General features: G+C 43.4%; 1 protein-coding gene across 6 annotated transcripts in view; it reads left to right on the top strand.

The window, feature by feature from the left end:
* Positions 1-22,915, top strand: part of LOC111862957 — a 292,851-nt gene that overhangs the window by 216,987 nt on the left and 52,949 nt on the right. For all 6 annotated transcript variants that reach the window (XM_023848845.2, XM_033750869.1, XM_033750870.1 and 3 more), the window contains one exon: positions 8,838-9,032. In XM_023848845.2, the coding sequence (XP_023704613.1) occupies positions 8,891-9,032 (142 nt within the window). In that variant the 5' untranslated portion in view covers positions 8,838-8,890. The remainder of the gene's footprint in view (positions 1-8,837; positions 9,033-22,915) is intronic.

Below are 22,915 nucleotides of genomic sequence, written 5' to 3'. Positions count from 1 at the left end.
TCTGCCACGATCATCTACAACACGACTCCCTGTGACACGGAGCTCTCATTCTGGAGTGACAGCCTGGACCTAACGAGCGCTTACCAGGGCGAGTAGCTAAGTGGATGCAAGTCACGGGACTGCAGTAGCGTCTGCCCAACGTTCTCTGTTGGCAAGAATCGCAGCTTCCAGTACCGAATACATGTTGTTGCGTGTTTGCTAGGCAACGCGACGAGAAGTTGTGTGGGTTTTCGGATCTGAACGAATGCCTGTATTGGACAGTCACTTTTGCACTCGCACTGACGGTTATTCTCCACATCCTTCAGACGTTTCTCCTTCAGTGTTACAACATTTCTGATGTAGTCTGATAAGAACCCTTTCCTGCTAAAGTCGAATACAAATTCTGCTGGTCTCTGCCCGACGTTGGACTGTTATAACTTGCCCTCGGACTGAATAGGGAATACCTTGTCGAAGGGTTAATTCCGTCCGCTGTTACGCAACGAAAGCGGGAATACGTGTCTGCCTCAAACAATTCGCTTGTAACGGTGGATACACCACTGTTAGACTTTCATTTCCGGGGCAACAATTTCCTAGGCTTCGCTGCCTAGGAATTGCTAGCCGTTGTATAGCAATGGATGCGTTCTGATTCCAAATATTCCGGCACTAGGCGGCACGCCACAATATGGTACCATTCTCCTGCCCCATTCTACTCTTACCGTTCTCGACACATGGACGAATCAATTTGAGGTCTGTACCCCTATTCTTTGAGGGCGTCGCGACGTGTTCGGCCGTCAGTCTGAGCTGTTCTGCTCCAGAGCTTCTGAAGGAGGCAGTTGTACCCCCGTAAAGAGATCGAAAGCAGAAACTGGAACCGGTCCAGTAGAATTTAAGAAATTAGATAACACAGATCGGCCCGTCGGAGTTAACGTCATGACCTTTGACCCATAAACCATGAGGAGAAAACATTCAGTTTACTAAGTGGAGACCTCTCAGTCATTCGTACAAAAAGTTGAGATGTTGTAGAGGCTAGTTCTAATGTTTTTATGATTATTACGAAAGATAAATTGGTTGAAGTTCTAAATATAGCATGCCAGTGTATCGGATACATAGTGGGTCTAATATAAAAGTTAAAAAGTGTTCAGTGTTCCTTACAAAGACCAACAGATTAATGCTACTTACCCTTATTCTTAGAATCATGGGAAACCCATCACACCCTGGGGGGAAGACTCAGAGTTTCTGAGTGTTAAAGCATGCGATAGGGTGCAGTTATCTCTCTTCTTCAGTAGTTAAATTGCTTGGGTGCGTAGTCCCCGGGCAACGTTCTTCGGAAGGGCGAAAAGCGATTTTCCGACGCTTTAATTGTAACCCACTGGCTAAGGGAGTAAACCCCGACAGAGAATCCTAGGCCCTCCAAGGTAGCGGGGGTTATTCGCAAGGCCAGCTCCCTTGCACTGTAAAAATCAAATTGCTAAAAACTCCACAAAGATAGCCGGACATATCAAACGGAGACGACCAAAGTGAGTTCCAAGGAATAAAGAAAGTAAATTAGTGACAGGAACCTGGAGTACCTAAGATTAGGTGGGAAGATGACGTAAGGGAAGACCTAAAGGATTTAGGAATTTGTAACTAGATAAAGGAAGGAACATAGACTGAGGGTGTAGAGGAGAATATTTGGACCGAAGAGAGATGACGTGACAGGAGGTTGGAGAAAACTGCATAATGAGGAGCCTCATAACTTGTACTCTTCTCCAAGTATAATTAGAATGATCAAGTCAAGGAGGATGAGGTGGGCAGGGCATGTAGCACGAATGGGGGAGACGAGGAATTCGTATAGGATATTGGTGGGAAAGCCAGAAGGAAAGAGACCACTGGAAAGACCAAGGCGTAGGTGGGCGGGCAATATTAAAATGGATCTTAGAGAGATAGGATGGGATGGTATCGATTGGCTTGATCTGGCTCAGGATAGGGACCAGTGGAGGGTTCTTGTGAACACGATGATGAACCTTCGGGTTCCATAAAATGCTGGGAAATTCTTGAGTAGCTGCAGAATTGGCGGCTCCTCCAGAAGGGCTCAGCTCCATGAGTAAGTAACTCGCACACAGAACAGAAGTAGCTGGAAGGAAATTGTTGAGCAGGCCAAAGCGTTCAAGAAATGAAGCTGTCGAGCCTTATGAAGAAGAAGCATAGTACATAATCATTTTAAAGTAGAATTAAACTAATAATAGATATTCGTTGATGTTTAAATGCCCCATTTAATATTCATTTCAGATTTATTTAACAGACCTGTAGTTTAGCCGGCCTGGACGAACGGGATTCGATTTCTGACTAGGGCAATGAGATTTTTCTCCACTCCACAATTCCGAGACTGGCTCTAGGCTCCACTCGGCTTCTATCCAGTGGGCATCGGAGGCTCTTTTTTCCTGGAAATAAAGTGGTAGGGGAATGAAGCTGACCACTGATCTCCATCTGTAGCCGGGGCAAAGATTTGGTGGAGTGTACCTCCATTCTCGCTTTCGTCTTCATGCCATGGCTCTTAATGAATTAAAAACAGGAACAAGTTTGCTTTTACCTTTTTTTTTTCCTTCCCCCCTTGGCACTACAGCCCCAGTGGGCCTAGGCCTACCTCCATGAACTCCGTTCACTTAGGTGTTTCTCGATCTTACACATTCGGTAGGACTCCTTGGGCGAGTGATCAGCTCGTCGCAAGACCTCTACCTGTACACAAACACAGAAAAACGCACACAAACATCCATGCCCTGAGTGGGATTCGAACCCACGATCCCGGCTTCCGAGTGAGCGAAGACAGTGCATGCCTTAGACCGCTCGGCTACCGTGACCGGCTGCTTTTACCTTTTACCTGTTTTTTTATCTTCGAATGATATGAATAGTGCATTGTGAGTGACGCGAAAGAAAGTGACCATTGCCTATTTGATGCAGTACCTGCTTTGTCTGTCCTTGGAGGGAATCAGGAGGAACTACGGAAAACTTCAGTCAGAACATCCGGTCTCCGGGTACAATATTCATAATAAGAAAAAGTTTGCTGCCCACGCCATCTTGACGTTTCATGAGTATGTGGATTGAAGAAACCTTCTTACTGTGGGTGCAGAACCGTTCTTGGAAATCAAACACGATTTATGGGAAGGAATGTGCACAGAAGAATATAATAAATAGGTACACATAGCACCTCGTGTACTGACATTTCCAGCAACTTCAAGAGACAGAATAGGAAATGAGGAAATTAAGAAATACTATAAATTAATAATGCTCTGGAGGACATGAAGTTTGTCACATACATTGCAAATGGCAGTTTCACGTACTACGCACGGCTACACGAAGGCAGTGAGATGTAGGAACATCAAAGCGTAAAGGGAATCGCAGTCTGATTTGCGGGCCTGCCTAACTAAATCCTTGCGAAGGACACTTTTCATCCTTTCTAGGTATGTTTCAGTAAATGTAATAAGCTCAGATGAGTAGAGAGTTTTAGAGAATAAAAAGCAAAATATTACTCTATAATTGAATATTTTATACCCATGTTGGTAAAGTAACGTTCAGGGGTAGATAACATGCTTAAAGCTACACAAACAGGTAAAATTTATGGCGACAATGGGCTTCGGCTTACACACAGAGTAAACACAGAAATTCCAAAAGTGTGTTACGACTGAAAGTACAGCTCTGTTATTATTCTGTGTTAGCTATTCCAGTACTAGGCTCTGTGCGCGGGACTGATCACTCATCTCCATCTAGTTCCAAGGCCAAATTGGTGGAACTGTACTCCATTCCCACCTTCCGTCTTCATGGCTTGGCGCCCAAATGAATAAGCCAGCAGAGGAACAAATTTTCCTTGTGTTGCAGTATAAATTTTACATTTTAAAATATTACGGTTTGTTTGCTGGAGGCCAGAATTGTAAATCCAACAGAGACAGCCCTTGCTAGGGAACGGCTCTAGAAGTATGGCCGTTGTTAGACAATGACACAGTTCCACCAATGGAACACACCACGCGCGGAGAACGGTGTTATTTATGCTGTCCGCGCCAACAGCTACGCACGCAACAATAGAAGAACTGTTGGGAAAGGCGTTATCTGTGCGGTCCGTCCCAACTATATATAACGAGAAATAGCAGTCATTGATTGTTTCTGTATATAGTGAGTGCAGTTCCGTAGCTGCAAGGACGCGAGGAATAACCCATGTTGGAGGACTCTAACCGTGTAACCGCTAGTAGAGTCTAACAAGGTTAGAAGGCTGGTGTGTGTGTGTGTGTTACAGTGTTTGTGCAGCGTTATAGTTACTGGTAAATCCGAGTTGTAAGAGTGCACTGAATCCATTTACCATTCCAAAGCTCTGTCTAATAGCTTAGCACGTGACAATATTGTAACGGATTTGAACAACGCGTTGCCAGGCTCTATAAATACGGTCCAGCACGCAACAATAGATGAGGCTGTTTTCTATGTCGTTCACGCAACGCCCAGTGGTGGTAAGGGGCGAATGAACTCGCAGTTTGACGCGTGACACGTAATTTCTCTGTGGTCTGCGCCATGCAACAATAGAGGGGCTGTGTTTTCTGTGCATGGTACGTGCCGAGATGATATAAGAGCATATTAGAATCGGAATTGACTTCACTTGAGTTCCGAAGTTCCAAGGGAACAGCAGTGTGTCCAGAAGAAAATTTAGAAGACTTAGTGTGCTTAGACTTACGTGTGCTGTATTACATCAAAGTTGGGAGTGTGTAATTTAGTGAGACTTTTACAGTTTCCGAGTTATAAATCCGTTGACAGGAAACGGATAGTGAAGACTAGTGGAAATAGACTGAGAAGATTAGTGTAGAGTGATTATAAATTGTGTAAATCAGCAATATTGTAATAATTATTTGTAGTTTTAACCTGTAAGTATCCAGTAAATCCAATTGCAAATACGAACTCCGTCTTTAGTCACTAATACACATGCTATAATTAACACTGCCAGTTACGTAATGAAATGAACGCTTCACTTATTACAGACATATTTTAACAATTAAAGAGCACTGCATTGAGAGAGAAAAATAATGAACGAAAGGAGAAGAAATTGAGATGCCACAAGCAGAACCGCTGCAGGAAAAACGGCAGCACGAACGCGAATTAATTAACGAGTGGCGAGAAATAAAAAGTCAAGAAAATGCAATAAACAAAAATTGAAGTCCGTTATATAATAAAATTTCAACCATAAAAAATAAACGATTCCATATTCAGATATATTAAGGATTACGCTTGGAAGCAGAATGTTCTAGATACCGCATAAGGCTGAATAAAAGTACACCCCAATAAAATGCGGCCCCGTAAATTTCAAGTGAGAAAATCGGAGAAAAGTTTTGTTCTTGGCAAAATTGAATAGCTAGAACGAGCACAAAACAATAAACGAGTGACGAGAGAGAAAATGAAAATAAAACGTTATAAAGAGAGGATTTTGAACCCGATACATATATTAATTTTTTTCATAAAGCAGACAGTATTTAATTTTCAGTTGTATTAAGAATTAAGCTTTTAATCAGAACATTCTAAATACTGTATAAGCCCAAATGAAAGCACACCCCGAATATAGTGCAACCTCCTGTTTTTGTAATGATGAAGTCAGAGAAAGAGACGTATTTTGGCGAAACCCAGTATGTAATTTAGCTCTGAGTCTTGTAAAGGGAAAGAGGGGTAGACCTAAAACCTACGCTATTAAGAAAAAGTAAATTTAAAATTTAAGGAGGATGAGGTGGGCAGTGTATGTAGCACGAATGAGGGAGAAGAGGAATGCATATAGGATATTGGTGGGAAAGCCAGAAGGAAAGAGACCACTGGTAAGAGCAAGGCGTAGGTGGGTGGACAATGTTAAAATGGATCTTAGAGAGATAGGATGGGATAATATGGTTTGGATTGATCTGGCTCAGGATAGGGACCAGTGGAGGGCTCTTGTGAACACAGCAATGAACCTTCGGGTTCCATAAAATGCTGGGAAATTCTTGAGTGGCTGCAGATTTGGCGGCTCTTCAAGAAGGGCTCAGCTCCATAAGTAAGTATGTAAATATTGTGCTAGGTATTATTAGAATTATCAATTACAGTTCCTCATTATCATCCTCATATTTATTCTTATGGACCTGAAAATAAGGCAAATCGTCTGTAAGATGCAGTATTTGTGGAGGGGAGGGGGAAGAAAAGAAAAGGAAAGAAAACCTCGAATTAACAGTCGCATCCGTACGGTAGTGCAATCCCACTGATGATCCTGAGGAGGAGTAACACAGTAATTTCCTTAGTCCAGTGCCCTTACCATCATGTCCTCAGATTCTGTGGGCGCTGCCATGCACAGTGTGGAAGCCTATGCTCATTACTGCCAGTACTCCGCTCGCATTCACTCGTATGACGACTGGCATGAAATGAGCAGGCGTGAAAAATTCGTCCCTAAATCTACCCTGTCACTCCGCCCCCATCCACACACAGAGAGCAGAAAAACGCCCATATGCTATTAGCCTTTTAAGGACAGAGAAATTGGAAATGCATAGTGTGACGAATATGATCATTTGCTAGACAACGGCTAGGTAAACACTTATTCCCACGGTAACAGATTCCCGTGACAACAACTACAATAACAGAGGACAGTTAACTGTCTTCCATGCGGGCTACGTGGAATTTATAAAAGGCAGTGCATTCGTGGAGGCGGGGGCGAATACCTCCAGCGTAGCCCCGCGGGTCGTAGGAGACGACGAAAATGGAAGGCTCGAATCTGAGACAGTGAAATATGTCTCGAGTTCTACGGGATTCGGACTCGATAATGACTGCGCTGGCGTGGACCAGCAGCAATTGTAAACGATAGACCCGTCCTCTCGTCGGAGAGATCGCCCCACATCAACAAACCCACAACTATCTGACAGTAATAAAGGACTGGCCGTAAGCCCCAGATGGTTGTTTTATTCGAAGACAGACTGACCGACTGAACGTCGGTCGTAACATAAGGCAGATAGAAATACTGTGGTATTCAATAGTTGAAGTGTTAACCAGATCAAATTGATTACTAAGCAACGACTAAGCAAGCAGACGTTGAAGACTTTACTTTGTATGTTATAACTACACTAACCTTTAGAGTGTTATAATTAATTGTAGTTACGACTTGTGAACGTCATTCACGATTCCAAACCCCGTCTACAGTCACAAATACACGTGACAGTAGCTTTATAGTTTGGCTTCGTTTCGAAACCAGTGTCTATAGTGAGACTAGATAGAAGTGCCCGTTCAGGCGGTGTCCAGTCGCTTGTTTCTGTGCTACTCACGGTCGAGAGGATGCCCCTGTGTTCCACTGCTCTTCAGTTACGTCATGTTTGAAGTGAGTATAGTAGAAACGGAGAAGGCTTCGGGTGCAAGTGGCAAGCCTAGTTTAAAATGACCTGACGGTTAAAGTGAACGAGTTTCTTAATTCAGAAAGCCACTTATCGTGAGTAAACGCTGTTCTAGTGCCAACCAAACACTTCAACTGTGTCAGAGTGCTCATACTGTCCTTACTGATTTCCCAACCGCTTGTTGTACCTGTGTGAAAAATAGAGAACTCGTATCGACCTGCAGGTTGCAGTGGATACTCACCTGCTTCTGAGCTCTTTACAGAAATAAAATTAGTGATACTATAAGTATTAATATTTTGGAGTTCCCTGCAGGAGAAAAATGAGTGATTTTACAGAAATTTGTTCTTTTGAGATCTTTACAGGTGAAAAATTAGCGATTATGTAAGTAATAGTAGTTTTGAGCTCTTTACAGAAATAAAATTAATAATACTAGAAGTATTAATGTTCTGGAGCTCCCTGCAGGAGAAAAGTGAATAATTCTACAAGTAATAGCGGTTTTGAACCCTTTACAGAAGTTAAATAAGTGATTCTACGAATATTAATATCCTAGAGGTCTTTACAGAAATAAGTTTACTGTCTGAACCTGTTATCCGTATTTCATCTTTCGTCTGGCAGAAAACATTCATTCCTGTCTTCTCGTAATACAGGCATGTCCCTAAATTAACTGAACGAGAATGTAAGGCATTTCATTCTGGCCAACAGTTTTGTTGGATTTTCCCTGCCCCCCCCCCAGAAAAATGCAGATATATATAATATGTAATTTTCATCAAGTTATATATTGTAATTTCTCACATATCCGACGTTATAAAGCACGTAGAGTACACGCATGTAGTTCAATCAGTTATGTTCTGTACTCCGGGAAGAACAAATGAAATAAACAGAATACAAAGCCAGAAGGATAGAAAATGTGAGAGAAAGCTGATAGTTCGATAGGAAAGGAGTTTAAGACTTGGGTGCACATATTTTAGATTATGTACTGGTTAGTTCTAGGTTATTAGGAAGGAAATTGAAATCCGATACCGTGATTGTCATCATCATCATCATCATCATCATCATCATCATCATCATCATCATCATCATCATCATCATCTGCTAGGGTTGAGCACTTTAGCTCTTTCCAACCTAACGAACTAAGCTATATTCCTCTTGGCTTTCCTGGATCGCTTCTTCCTATCGGTCGATAATATAAAATTTGCTTGGAGCTCTTTCTGATAGCATCCTCTTAGATGTTCCAACCAAATGTTCATCTTTTCATGTATTTACACTGTGATTGTTGCCAGGAAGACTAATTGTACACACCCAGCAGCATCACTCTTAAGTCCAAGGGTAGGATAACAGTTGGATGGGATACCTTGGAGGCAGGTAACAACAGTATCGCTTGCTGGCTTCTTTATAACAAGAGTACCGATCGGGGCTCGAACTTTGTGTTGTCAGCATTGCCCCAAAACCGCATACAGCGAACTTTCCACACTCAGTCCGAAGTAGAGTAAAAAATTATGGTCACAATTGCAGGTCGCTGGAGGCAGTGGATTTGCTGTACCCATGCGAAGTGCCGCGACTCCACCATGCGTTTGTTCAGGAGCCGACGTCACTCGGAGCCACCCTCAGCGCTTGGCCCCAGTCCCAGGGAGGGGGCCGAGTACCAGACCGTGAAGGCAATGCCAGCAGTCGTTCTGGAAGAGGCGAGTCCCAGGGAGATGAAGAGAAGTAAGTACCGACGCAATACATGAATTTTTTCGTTTTTTTTTGGCACTGACTTTAATATAGTTCGTTGTGACGGTTTTTAATAAAGAAACTGTACATGAATCTTTAATTCCACCGTCCACCAAAAACAGAGAACAAGTGTGAAGTTTGCTGCCTTCCGGGTGTGACTCCGTATAGATCAGTACGACTTCACCAACATTCGACGCGAACCTTCTGCCTCTGCCTTCTACTCGGAAGACGGAAGCAGCCGGTTCCGCTGAACGTAATGTTCTACAGGGCAACCAGCGAACACATCCCAGAAGACAGCAACAGAACTTCAGATCTCGCATAGGATTTTTCTTATTGCTAGAGCGGTGGGACTAAGTCCCTTGTACTGGGGCCACTTCTGGCCTATTGTACAAGCCCCAGATGATAGATTATGAATGTGGAGCAGTCGGTGGAATGAGCATTGGCAGAGGAAATCTAAGTATTCAGAGGAAACCTGACCCAGTGCCACTTTGTCTACCACAAATCCCTCATGACGTGTCCTGGGCTCGAACCCGGACCGCCTAAGCTATGGCACGGCCTCGCATAAGATAACCAACCCCAGTGGAGCAAAATTTTTCCACGAGAAGCTAATAGTAGCTTAGACACTCACTCTCTTTTTATGTAATCTGAAGGTTCATTGGCGTGTTCACAAAAGTCCACGAGGCTCGAGGCCCTGTGTAAAGGCCCGTCCACATTACTCGTGCTCGTGTGTCAGAAGCTTACTGCTGCCGGAAAATCAGGATCTGGAGCTGATATCTGTTGTGAAGAAATGCGAAGGCTTTGTATGCAAACCAGTTTGGGCGTCCACTTTTCCGGCAGCAGTAAGCTTGTGACGCACGAGCACGAGTAATGTGGACGGGCCTTAAGATTTCTCAGTATTCTAGTTTGTTACCTAACCGCTGCGATGCTCATAACAGAGCTGTACTTAAAACAGAGTACCAGCTTTTCAATATGTTTGATAGTTTGTAGTTTGATAGAAGGTTACCGACATTTTGGAAAAATTTGTTGCTACATGCTAGGAAGATACGCAGACAACATTATCCTTCGAAATGTAGGTAAATTTGTATTAGGTTACACTCTATCACTTCTGAGAACATACTGATATTCGTGACAGGATGAGAACCTCAAGCCTCACGAGGTACAGAAGTTGCACTTTTGCTTTCAAGATTGTAGCTTCGGTACTGTTCAGGGCAGCGTCGACTCTGGCAGGACTAGTCATCCTGCCGTACTATATTCTCATAATACACGAAGTTCTCAATTTGTTAGCCTTGGGGTGGATACATTTTAGTTTCGACCGCCTCTGTGGTCTAGTGGTCAGAGTTCCTGGCTACAGATCCACAGGTCCCCGTTCGATTCCCGGCGCTGACAGATTTTCTGAGTAGTGGGTTTGGAACGGTGTCCACTCAGCATCGTGAGGATACTTCAAGGAATTAGCGGCTAGAAAACCGAAATTAACGGCCGCGGGGATTCGTTGTGCTGACCAAGCGACAACCTCTCTCCGCTAAATTTCGCACTAACTTCGCCGACAATCGGCGGTCGCTCGGTCGGTATAGTTCGCTTGCGGACGAAAACCACTGTTTTTGTTTTTGTTCGGCATATTTAAAATGACTCCACAGGAAAGGACCGAGCTCTCAGAACATGCATATATCAGAGCCTGTAGCCCTTCTTTGAGCATAGATAGTTTAAATTGAACTCTCGTGTTGACCGTGCCCCAAAATACATTCTTGTTATTGCGTATTGACTTGTAATACATATCCATGTTTGGACTTTTTCCCTCTTTTGGGGCAAGGTTCCTATGGAATCTCTCATTTTTCCATCACGCATTACGGGCTAGATAACCTCAAGTTCGATTTTGGCAGTATAAATTATTATGACATGACGGTTGAAAGCTGGAATAGCAGGCCTAAAAAGTCTTCCACTTCTAGGCAACGTCGCGGTAAACATGTTTCCACTGCAATCAAAACAAGCTCCCGCATCAAAAATACCTCGGCCATCGCTAGGCAACAACCCGCTTAACACGTCACTCAACAATAGAGAAATTCTTGGAAGCAGTAGTCTGAAGTCGACGGTCGGAGTTGGCGGTTGAGAGTTTTACAAGCCGCTACTAAGCAACGACTAGTGAAAACCTAGAAGACTTATTGTTTTCAACAGTGGTTTGTGCAGTACGTAGATTAGTGAAGGTGTTATAATTATTTTAAGATAAAACTAGTGAGCGTTCATTAAATACAATTATCAAGCCGAACCCCATGTCCAGTAACTAACACGTGACAGTGTGCCTCGTCAGATCGGCTTGGGAACCACGTAACCTTTAAGTCAGTGGACCTACAGATGTGAAGCGACAGGGATGTGACACTGACCACTCTCGTAGTAATGAAATCTAAATGTGAGGACTAAGTTTATGCAGTTTTTATGGCTATGGGCCCTTTTACGACACTTTCAGTATCTAGCCCACATAGCGTCGAGGCTTCATGATGTGAATTGCTAAGCCCAAGAACATGTGTTGTTTCTGTGACTTTAATTTTCTAGCGCTGGATGACGGTAAACCAATCCGTGTTGTAAACCGCAACATTTAATTGCATTTTTCTTCGGAAGTCACATGTAGTGCCATTTATGCGAACTTCACACAGGTAAACAGAATACATCATTCACTTTCTGTGATGTTCATGAAGCAGGAATCCTTCATGAGAATCTCAAAGCCACACAGCTAATTAAGAAATTCTTCTCTTTTATGGAGCCGTAAGCTTCATTGCCGTGTTCACAAGAGCCCACAACCGCTAGTCCCTATTCTGAGTCAAAGGAACCCGACCCGGCATATTTAAGGCCAGTTTCAGTAGTTTCCTTCCACATATGCCAAGCTTTACCAAGTACTCCCTTCCCTTCATCTTCTGTAGACGAAGGGTGTAGTCTAGAAACTGCATAATTCTGACCATTTCCCCTAGTGTGGGAGACTGAATTTCACATCCCTTAACAAACTAGTTATTTAGTTAGTTATTTAGAGAGGGTGGGTTTCCCCTTGCACCGCGACCAGTTTGATCTATTGTGCTTCCCTCTATGATATTCTACCAGTCTCTTTACCCTACCGATAAATGGTGCGTACCATCAGTCCCGCCGAGCAAGCGAGTTCGGCCACTTGCTTAGCGGTGTCTGTAATGCTTCCCCCATCTATCAGAGGCGTTAGAAACTATTGTTGGGCGGGAAACGTCCTGGAATTTGGCTCAGTGATCCCCTTTGGGGATATGAGGTTCTTTTACGTGCCGTAAAGTTACGACACGGGACACACAGCTTAAAGTCCCTCCCGGAGGACTTGTTCCCTGAATTTTTCCGCCCTTAAAAATTCGACGACCTCCGCCGGGTATTTGAACCCGCGTACCACGAGTCATGAGGTGGGAACGTTACCTCTAGACTACGGAGGCCGCTCTTAACAAAATAACAAACAGATAAACTAAACTAAATCCAAGGAGCTGAGTCCTCCTTGAGAAGCCGTCAGTCACTCGGCTACTGAAGAATTTCCCAACATTTTATGGAACCCGGAGACTCATTACCGTGTTCACAAGAGCCCTCCACTGGTCACTATCACGAGTCAGACAGTACCAGTCCATGTCACCCCATTCTTTCTCTAAGGTCTATTTTGGCCGCGCCATAGCTCAAGCGGTTAGTCGCTGGCTTCCCACCGCGGCGGCCCGGGTTCGTTCCCGGGTCTGATCAAGTGAGATTTGTGGAGGAGAAAGTGGCGCTGGGGCAGGTTTTCTCCGAGTACTTCGGTTTCCCCTGCCAATCTTCCATTTTTTCCAACATTTGGGCTTAGCATTACAAAACAATTGTTTAGCTACCTGTATATTGCGATTTCTCCTGTGTTCAGGTGATGAGACTTGAACATTGTCTGCCCCTCTGGTTATTTTGTGGCACGCGCAGAATTGCATAGTGTAGGGGTCCCGAGGGAACAATGTGGCAACGCGGTGCGTGGGGAATGACTGTTATTGACTGTTTGAAAAGGGAGGAGTACACTTGGACGCCAAGCAATGTGATTTCCTCTTAAGTATGAGAGACAGATGATCTGGGACTGAGGTAATCATGCTTTTCGTTATGCAGGCTGTGGCGATATCTTCATTGTCATGGAAGCGCAAAAGCCAATATTATTAATTACAGAAATAATTGGCTGTATTTATGTGGCACTTGAGGTTTAAATCATTGCTAGCGAAAATTTGGTGTGATAATTTGACGAGCTCGTATCTACGTTAATCATTTCAAGCTTAATTACAAGTATATATAATAAATCGTATATTATAATTCATACATTGCGCTGTTTAATACCCAGAAGAGACTGTTATAGACGCCTCAGTGCTGTTTTGATTTATGGTAGGTCGTGCCATAGCACTAACCATAGCGGTTAGTTACTGGCTCCCCACCGCGGTGGACCTGGTTCGAGCCCGGGTCAAATCATGTGGGATTTGTGGTGGACAAAGTAGCACTGGGGCAGGTTTTATTCAAGTACTTCGGTTTCCCCTGCCAATTCGCATTCCACCGATTGTTCCAAATTCATCATCAAGGGCTGGTACAAGAGACCAAACAGTGGACGCAGTACCAAGTAGACTGACTCTGACCCAATTAGAGTAATACAAATTGATTTATGGCACTTTTCAGGACTGCGTGCAATGCCGGGCATGTAGGTACGTTTACTGCAACTGTAAGGCTGTGTAAATAATGATTGTCCCGTTACAGTGACAAAAGCAGAACGAGTCATAGCCTAAATTCCTCATTATCTCCGCGTCTCTTTTTCCAGATACTTTTACGAAAGTCATCATCGATTAGTCCCGGGCTCGAATCTCAGTCTATAGACCCACTAGCCCAACGGGTTTGACACGGTTACGGTTATCTATATCTTTGCAAAGTAAACCAATACGAGAAAACCTAGATTTTCATAGTGGCGTTGATTCGTTGTGTTCTTGTAATTGGCACCGTGTAGACTTATGGGTGGTTACCAGTGTTTCAGAGGAAAATATTTCGTTCATCTTCAGGATGGGAGTGTGGCTTACTTGTATTGCAGCACATTCTTCTACAGCGTCAGTGCCCTCCTACCGGACTACACGGTGTCATAACCCAGGAGACCACAACTTATCATGAAGATCCGTACTTTTCTGAACCCGAAGGTTTATTACCGTGTTCACAAGTTCTGAAGCATCACAATTCAGTTTAAATTTCCTGACGTACATCAGCGATACGTAGATGGGCAGACACACCCGGAAATTGTGAGCGCTTGCCAACGAGTAGCTCAGCAGACGTCGGAGCTGAGAACTAGAAGCATTGGCTTCTGGAGCAGTGCTGAATTGCGCTTACTCTGCATAACAATCTGCCTTTAGAACACTTTCTCCTTCAGTTATAAGCAGCAGCGTTTTGATTTGTTACTCTTATCTTCCTTTTAATAAACCGTTTATTGCACAGAGCATCTGTTCAGTGCACGTAAATTGGTTTAGGCCCCCAGTAAGGAGAAACGTTGATTCTTTCAGAAGATGTATGCAGCTGGATTTACCCGTATGTTTGTAGAGTGGCTTAGTTCTACGAAGATCACACAAAGGCATTTCTTGTCCGGAGTCACTGGCCCACACAAATGCTTGTCTGTTTTCATCCTCCTTTAACTTTGCTAAGATTAATTCCTTCATTCATGATGCAACCAGTCACAGATACATTCAGCCAACTGCCATTTTGTCCTTGTAGGAAATCTCCGCGTCCTCATTGCATCGCTGCTCGTATATTTTTTTCCTTGGCACTACAGTCCCAGTGGGCCTAGGCCTACCTCCATGAACTTCTCCGTTTACTTCGGTTTTTCTAGATCTTACACATTCGGTAGGACTCCTTGGGCGGGTGATCAGCTCGTCGCAGGGCCTCTACCTGTACACAGACACAGAAAGACGCACACACAAACTAAACATCCACGCCCTGAGTGGGATTCGAACCCACGATCCCGGTTTCCTAGCGAGCGAAGACAGTGCTGCTCGTATATATGCGTCTGAATATGCCACGACTGCTTCGTCCCAAGCTCTTCACAATTCATCATCATTCATCTATAATCTGACGCTATATAGTCTCTATATTGAAAGCATCGTTAAATAACCTACCAAAATATTATACGCATGCGTAACTGGCTTCATATCCCATAGGCCTATACGTTTCCCGTGCTTTATTTGCTGCACTTAACTCTGTAAAGGCCGATCACAGTGGTCACGTGGTTTAAGGTACGAACGGTCTTCGCTCGCTCGAACACTGTGAACGCGGGAACGAATCCCACTCAAGGCATGTCTGTCTGTCTGTCTGTCTGTCTGTATTTATTCTATGTTTATGTTGTCCTGTGTAGGTAGCGGCCTTGCGTCGGGCTCATCCCCNGGATTCGAACCCACGATCCCGGTTTCCTAGCGAGCGAAGACAGTGCTGCTCGTATATATGCGTCTGAATATGCCACGACTGCTTCGTCCCAAGCTCTTCACAATTCATCATCATTCATCTATAATCTGACGCTATATAGTCTCTATATTGAAAGCATCGTTAAATAACCTACCAAAATATTATACGCATGCGTAACTGGCTTCATATCCCATAGGCCTATACGTTTCCCGTGCTTTATTTGCTGCACTTAACTCTGTAAAGGCTGATCACAGTGGTCACGTGGTTTAAGGTACGAACGGTCTTCGCTCGCTCGAACACTGGGAACGCGGGTACGAATTCCACTCAAGGCATGGATGTCTATCTGTACTTATTCTATGTTTATGTTGTCCTGTGTAGGTAGCGGCCTTGCGACGGGCTCATCCCTCGTCCAAGGAGTCCCACCGACTGTCTTAGGATTAAGAAAGTGAAGTGAAACAAACCGTTTCACGGATGTCCTATGCTCCAGAGTGGGAGCTACAAGAAAGAGAGAGAGAATTTTATAAAGTTGTGAGCGGTAATATTTCAGGCTGCATAGTGACTGATGCCAGCCTGGGTTCAAGTTTAAATTATCTATTTCCTTCTCTAAAGGCCCTGGTTACACCGTTAAGTTAGGTAACGTAGAGTGCAATTTTGTAGGATCTAGTTCGTTTTTAACCCAATTAAAGGGACCATCAGGGCGTTTCCTTTGGGTAGGAAATCTGGTTCCGCCAGGAGAACAAGAAGTGTACATAAATTTTGATTGCTATTACAATATTAAAAACGTACGTTACTTACATGGTCATTATTAGAGTTGTGAGAGGCTCCAGAAATGCTTCAGCCTACCACTCAATTAACACGCCCGTCCATACTGTCTGCTGACTTAGTATGTTTAGGTATACATGCATGAAAGTAAAGGTAAAAGTAAAGTCCTCATGCTTAATTAAGCACTATGCCGTGAAGGCATATGGGGGTGGGGGAGGAGGTAGAGCTTCACCATTCTTGACTCACAGTTATGTGGAGGTAAGTGCTTAGCTTCACACCCAGGCCGCTTTACCCCCAGAGTGGACGTTGTAGAGTATAGAAAAATCTCTTTACCCTGGCGGGGATCGAACCCCCTACTGTCCAGATCGTAACCCGACGCAATACCGACTGAGCTATCGCAGCTCATACTTGCATAAAAGTATGGAATAATTCATTCATTTAATCGTAGAAAATATTTGAAAAATTGAGCCTAAATATTACGACAGAGTACAAGCGAAGTATTCTCTAGGATTTTAGAACACCGCTACCAAATTTTTCTGAGAAGCAGTGGGTCTGGAACGGGGTCGACTCAGCCTCGTGATGACAATTGAGGAGCTGTTTCAAGGGAATAGCGGCTCCGGTCTAGAAAACCGAAATTAACAGCCGTGGGGATTCGTTGCGCTGACCACGCGACACCCTCTATCCACCAAAGTTGTCACCAAAATTCGCTGACAAGCGGCGGTCTCTCGGTCGGTATAGTTCGCTTGCGGACTAAAACCACGGAGTTTGAGTATGATTATACATTGATGTAATCCTCAGAGAGCACCGAAGTCTTGTAGTTCAGTTGAACGAGGGCTTCTTATGCTCTTCATTGTGTGTTTCATGGTCGCACAATACCACATAACCGCCGTTTAACTGGAGCAATGTCGTGCAGCGAATTACAATACACTTGTACCATGAGTAACTCATTCATAGTGGATGAACCACAAGAGATATTAATCCGCCCTTATCCGGTCTCTTGCATCTTATGGCCCCAAATTGCTGTACTTGAACCTTAAGAGGTCTCTCGCAATCCGTTCTCCATTTTGATATGTACTTAGGAGCCGGGATAGATCAGCCGGTATAGCGACGGGCTGGAAGGCAGAGATTCGATTCCCGGTAGAGGAAAACGGTTTAACTGTTCTCCAAAGTGTTCAGGCCGGCTCTGGAGCCTACCCAGCCTCATATACAATAGGCAGCGGGAGCTCGGTTTTCGGAGATAAAGCGGCCGGGCCGTGAAACTGACCACTCACCTCAGTATAGTGCCGACGTCAAAAATTGTGGAGCTATACCTCCACTACCCTACCTCTGAGTTGCGCAGCGCGTAATTAAGTATACGCTGTCATTCACTTACTGAAGAAACCGGAGAAGAGAACTGGAGACAATTGAAGGTGGCTAGAGCGCGTCAAACGGGACAACGAATTCTTGGAACCTCTGGACGGAATAGAAAAGCGTTTGATAGGAAACTGGGTGAGTATTGTTGAGCAGGTCAAGGTCTGCACGGGTCTGCAGGGTCAGAACAAGAAGAGGTGATGATGAAGACCATCTGCCCTACGAACCAAAGCGTATAGGCACACTTGCGGAAGGAAATTCCTCTGTACATATGTTTGAATTTCCCGACGGCGAATGAATAGTGGGAGTATGTTGAAAATAGAATTGCCTGAATATCACCCATATTGCCAAAGCAGACAGAGCGTGTTTCTTCCATTCCACCTTGCCTACTCGGCGTCTACAGTGCCTTTTTTCAATGCCAATTGTAATTAATTATACAGTCAGGAGGATTCTTTTTTAACTGGATAATGACATCTTCTCCGTTTCAGATGCAATGTCTCTTGTGATTGGGTTGACAAAGTGTCCTTCTTAAGAATGAGAAGCACCACGAGACAGATCAAGTTGGATCAAGCCGTGACGTTTCTGACGTGATATTCGTAATGTGTCACCCAACACAACAGTTCTCTAATAAACAAATCAGTACTACTCTATTAGTATTCGTTCATTGTGTGGAAGTATTGTTATATGTTTCGGCCCTGTCGGGTCATTATCGGGAAATTATTACATGAATAAGTCACTTGTTATTGGGTTGTTTACAGATATTATGTTTTTGGACATTATCCATCGTCTTGTCCTCGAGGGCAGAATCCAGTCTCCGAAACATTGTGTTTTGAAAAAGAAACAGGACGGTTTTTAAAAAATAGACAAGACGATGGATAATGTCCAAAAACATAATACTTGTAGCAATATACTGGTACCATCGTCACAAACTTTTAGATCTTATTAGTATTGTTGTGTTGACTCACACGCTAAGAATACCATTTATAACAGACAACAGGATGCGTGCAATAAAGATAGTTTCTGACTTATAGTAGGAAGGCATGCAGTTAAAATCTCTACCGAGTTTTAATGGATTTCTAACCTTCCTCCAAACAAACTCCCGGATAGTACCTCAAGTTTGGCTACGACCCCTTCATTCAATTTCCTATCCAACTGATTATTCAACATCATCTTACGTTTCGATATTATGTTGTCTGTTACTGATAGCTTCACGTAAATTGAGGATATAAACATGAGAACAAGGAACTTGAATTATAGCAGAAAATGCTCCAAAAGTAGCTTAGTAGACCTCCCCATTTAAATGCTGGATAGTCCTCTCCTTACGAACATCAGCTCCTAGGAGCGCATGCCCTCAGTTTGGCTTCTCATCTGAACGCAAATTTGCTCATTACTAAATCAATTCCGAACAAAAACGAACACGTGCGGACGAGAACCGAAACGCAACGCAACGCTGCCCAGTCAGTTCGCCTGACGTTCTGCACTGGCGCGCATCTTATACAAGATTTTGCGTTTTTAACGATTTTTTGGTTTATGCTCTATTAATCACGACCTGAAAGAGGACAATTTATAACAATTCTGACAATGCTCCCAAAAAAGACGCTCTTAGGAAGCTTATGACACTGGAAATGAAGCTTGAAATAATAAATCTTAATTGTGATTGAATGCAAAAAGTGTAATTTCTGCTAGAAGTTTCATTGTTTCCTCATTGTTCTTTACGCTGCTTACTTCTGCTAAACAAATTTTATTGGTTCTTCATAGCATAATAGAGTCTGTGCAAAGGGAATTACAGCTTCAGTATGCACTTATGAAGACCTACACAGCTGGTGCCCACACATTTATACATTGTGATCCTCGTATACTTCGTGTAGCTGTCGTATCATTCGGACATGGCCTTTGTCGAAGAGAAAGCAAAATATTGACAACACTCTGTGAACAAGTTCAGATCTTCCAGTATTTCAATCTCTACATAGTGAATGCAGTGTTATATAACAAAGGCTCCCTTCATAAATAGGTTTAATGATTCACTCACTCATGGAGCCGAGCCCTTCTTGAGAATCTGCCAATTGTGCAGCTACTCAAGAACTTCCCAGCATTTCATGGAATCCTAAGGTTCATTACCGTGTTCACAAGAGCCCTCCACTGGTCCCTATCCCGAGCCGGATTTATCCAATCCATACCATCCCAGCCTACCTCTCTAAGATCAATTTTAATATTCTCCACCCACCTACGCCTTGGTCTTCCAGTAGTCTCTTTCCTTCCGGCTTTCCCGCCAATATCCTATATGTATTCCTCTTCTCCCCCATTCGTGCTACATGCTACAGGTTTAATGATTACAAACATTATGACAAACATTCATAGTGTAGTGAAGGGGCAGATATATACGGACGTAGTGTGGCAACCTTACCGCCATCTTTGAGCCGATTGTCTAGATAATGTGGGACCCTCAACGTCTCACAACCCTATGGGCCTTCACGGCCTGTCACAGAGATAGCTTTACTTTTTTTTTTCTTGAAACCTGTATTTCCTATTTTTAAGCTTGATTTTATAAGTGAATTGTGAACATGCAAATCGGAGCCCATGACAATTTCAAGTTACTGCAACACCCTACCTTCTTTGCTTTATTTTTAAAAATATATTAAAAGTGTATCGCAGAATAGGTCTTACGAAGAAGTCCATTTTCTTTTATGTGAGAATGGGTTCTAATAAGGAAAGAAGCAGCCTAAGCACCTCCAAGATACATATACACATTAACACGCTGGTATCGAAGGTACAGAGGGTTTCCTCTAGGCTCTGAATATGTACAACATTTAGTGATATCAGTCGATATTGAATTACGTGTTGTTGTCAGGAACATTTGCGTAGACATAACCTACAATCGATTAATTGTTGCATACTAATTTTATTTTTATTACATACCTTTTCTCTTAAACAACCAATTCGACACATACCTTCTCCATATGGCCATAATAGAATTGAACTCGAATTTTAATGAGTGACAAGATATTAATCAATAATCGAAGTATTATGTAAAGATGGTGGGCTATAAAACACACCTTAGACTCGTCTCCCGAAATTTAGAAGCAAATAAATAACAAGACCCTCTCATGAAGATATCACTTTATGTAGATTATGGGTATGTTGCTGTACTTAGTTCAGTCTGGTTTATGGCGGTCTTCTCTTTTTATTAATTTGTACCACCCCGAGAAAGGATTCCTTGTCCTTCACTATGTGTAGCGTTTGGGAAGATTTTACAGGAGGCTACTGTGGACCCTGATTCCCTGAATCTATGTTCAGTACAGGCACGACAGAGCCCTTCGCTGTCCGATGCATTTATATATATAACAGATTCGCTCAGCGACAAACAAAACATTTCAGTAGTTGAGAACCTCACAATGCTGTAGCCCTCGCGTCTCTCGAAATGATCAAGCCTCGTGCCCTCTTCTCCCTCTCTTATAGAGATAAATTCTTGCAGTAACTTGTAAATGATTCTCCTTTCCTAGGGTAAAACGGTCAGGGCGTGAAGCTGACCGGTCACCTCCAACTAGTGCCGAGGCCAAGAAAATGTGGATCTATACATCCACTCCTCCATGCACCTTCATGGCTTAGTGCTTAATTAGTTAAACACAGGGATAATATTACCTTTACCTGTTAACGGATTGTACTGTAGCAGTCTCGGGCAGCCGAGAGATCTTATTGTGCATATTTGTTGTTTCTATTTACTGTATATTTGGCGACGCTACCCGTAGCTTAGAATATAGTGCGCTCACTGACAGTATGAAGATGATGAAGTGAGAAGGACGTGAAAGAAATCAACATTCACATTTCATGGGCTGGAAAACCACAAGACCATACCGTCGAGTTAATCGGCAGTGTTCGGACCGAGATTCGAACCAGGCGCCTTCTTAATAGAAGTCAGAAGCGTCCACTCTTGTATACTGCGTCTGAAATGTTTTTGGTTCTCTCGTCACCTTATAGGGGGCACGCGGTAGCGTAGATGGTTGAGGCACTATGCTATCAGCTGGAAGGTCGTGGTTTCAAATAACCTAATTTTTCCAGCCGCACTATGACCCAGGGGTCGACTCAGCCTCTAACAGAAATGAGTACCAGGAATCTTCCTGGGGGTAAAGGGCGGCCGGCTGGTAACCTCACTGCCATCTGAGAGCCGATTGTCTAGAGAAAATATTGGAGGCTCGACGTCTCACAACCTTATGGGTCTTCACGACCTGTTATAGGAACAGCTTTATCTTTTACTTTTTACGTCATCTTATAGTGATAATGATTTTTGGATCGTCATTAGAAAGTCCCTATAATCTATTTTTAACATATACAAGTACGTGAGAACCAAAATCACCAGGCAAGAGAGAAGTCATTGAATATAACAAGGCTTTTCTTTCGTAAGGTTGTTTGCTGGATGTAATCTCCAGGATGTTTTGAACAGGTAATAGCCAGACATCTTCCTGTAATGCTTCGAGACTTAATTGGTATCTAACCATGACATCAAATGCGCTACAGCCCTCCCCTTTCAAATTAGGGTTCCAATTTATTATAGTCCTGGGGAGCAGGTAACAGGCAACAGATACCGAGCTTGGAGATGAAGTAGCTGGCGGCTTCCGATCCGGCATTCAGTCGGAGTTTGTAGCCTGCCACTGTTGGAAACGTCTGTTCGCGCTTGCGACCCTCCGTCCTTCCCGTCCTCACAACGCATCTTTATGCAGGGCTTTCCCTGGAGTGAACCAATTAAGACCACCAGAGTTTTCATTCCAATTAAGATTCACCCCCAGAATGCACACTTATTCAACCTTTTGAAATCCCCAATGTTGTACCCTTCGAAATCCTCGTAATGCAGACAAGGGTTCTAGTTATTTATTATTGTGCTTGAGGGAACTGGAGAACGGGGGGTAATGCAATTGCGTGCACCTAAGGAAGGAAGTGGGGTTTGTATGAGGGTTCGTTGAGACTTCGAGGAATCACCTGGGAGAGTTACAGCAGTATATCTGCATGTAACACTAAAACAATGATGTGGCATGAAACAGAAATATTTTAACGAAAAGTATATTTTTCTGAAGTTTATTTTTATTGCTGACATTAATTTTAGGACTTTATTGTCAATTTCATGGATGAGGTGTGTACTCCACCAAAATATTTTATTTACGCTTCAAGTCGTTTAATGATATTTTGATGGATTTCGCTAGAGTTGTGGGCTCCTGTGAAATGTAGACTGTGCCAAAATTTTTTTTTTTAGTTTTTATTATAAATGTTGGGTATATTATCCTTTTTTTTCAATTATTATTTGACCCCATATGCCTGTCTTCCCCCCCCTTCCCACCTGCTTGTTCCAATGACATTAGGAG

This window comes from Cryptotermes secundus, unplaced genomic scaffold (assembly GCF_002891405.2).
Source record: "Cryptotermes secundus unplaced genomic scaffold, Csec_1.0 scaffold856, whole genome shotgun sequence".
Taxonomy (NCBI): Eukaryota; Metazoa; Arthropoda; class Insecta; order Blattodea; family Kalotermitidae; genus Cryptotermes; species Cryptotermes secundus.
The sequence above is the reverse complement of the archived record's forward strand: the minus strand, read 5'-3'. Positions and strand labels throughout refer to the sequence as shown.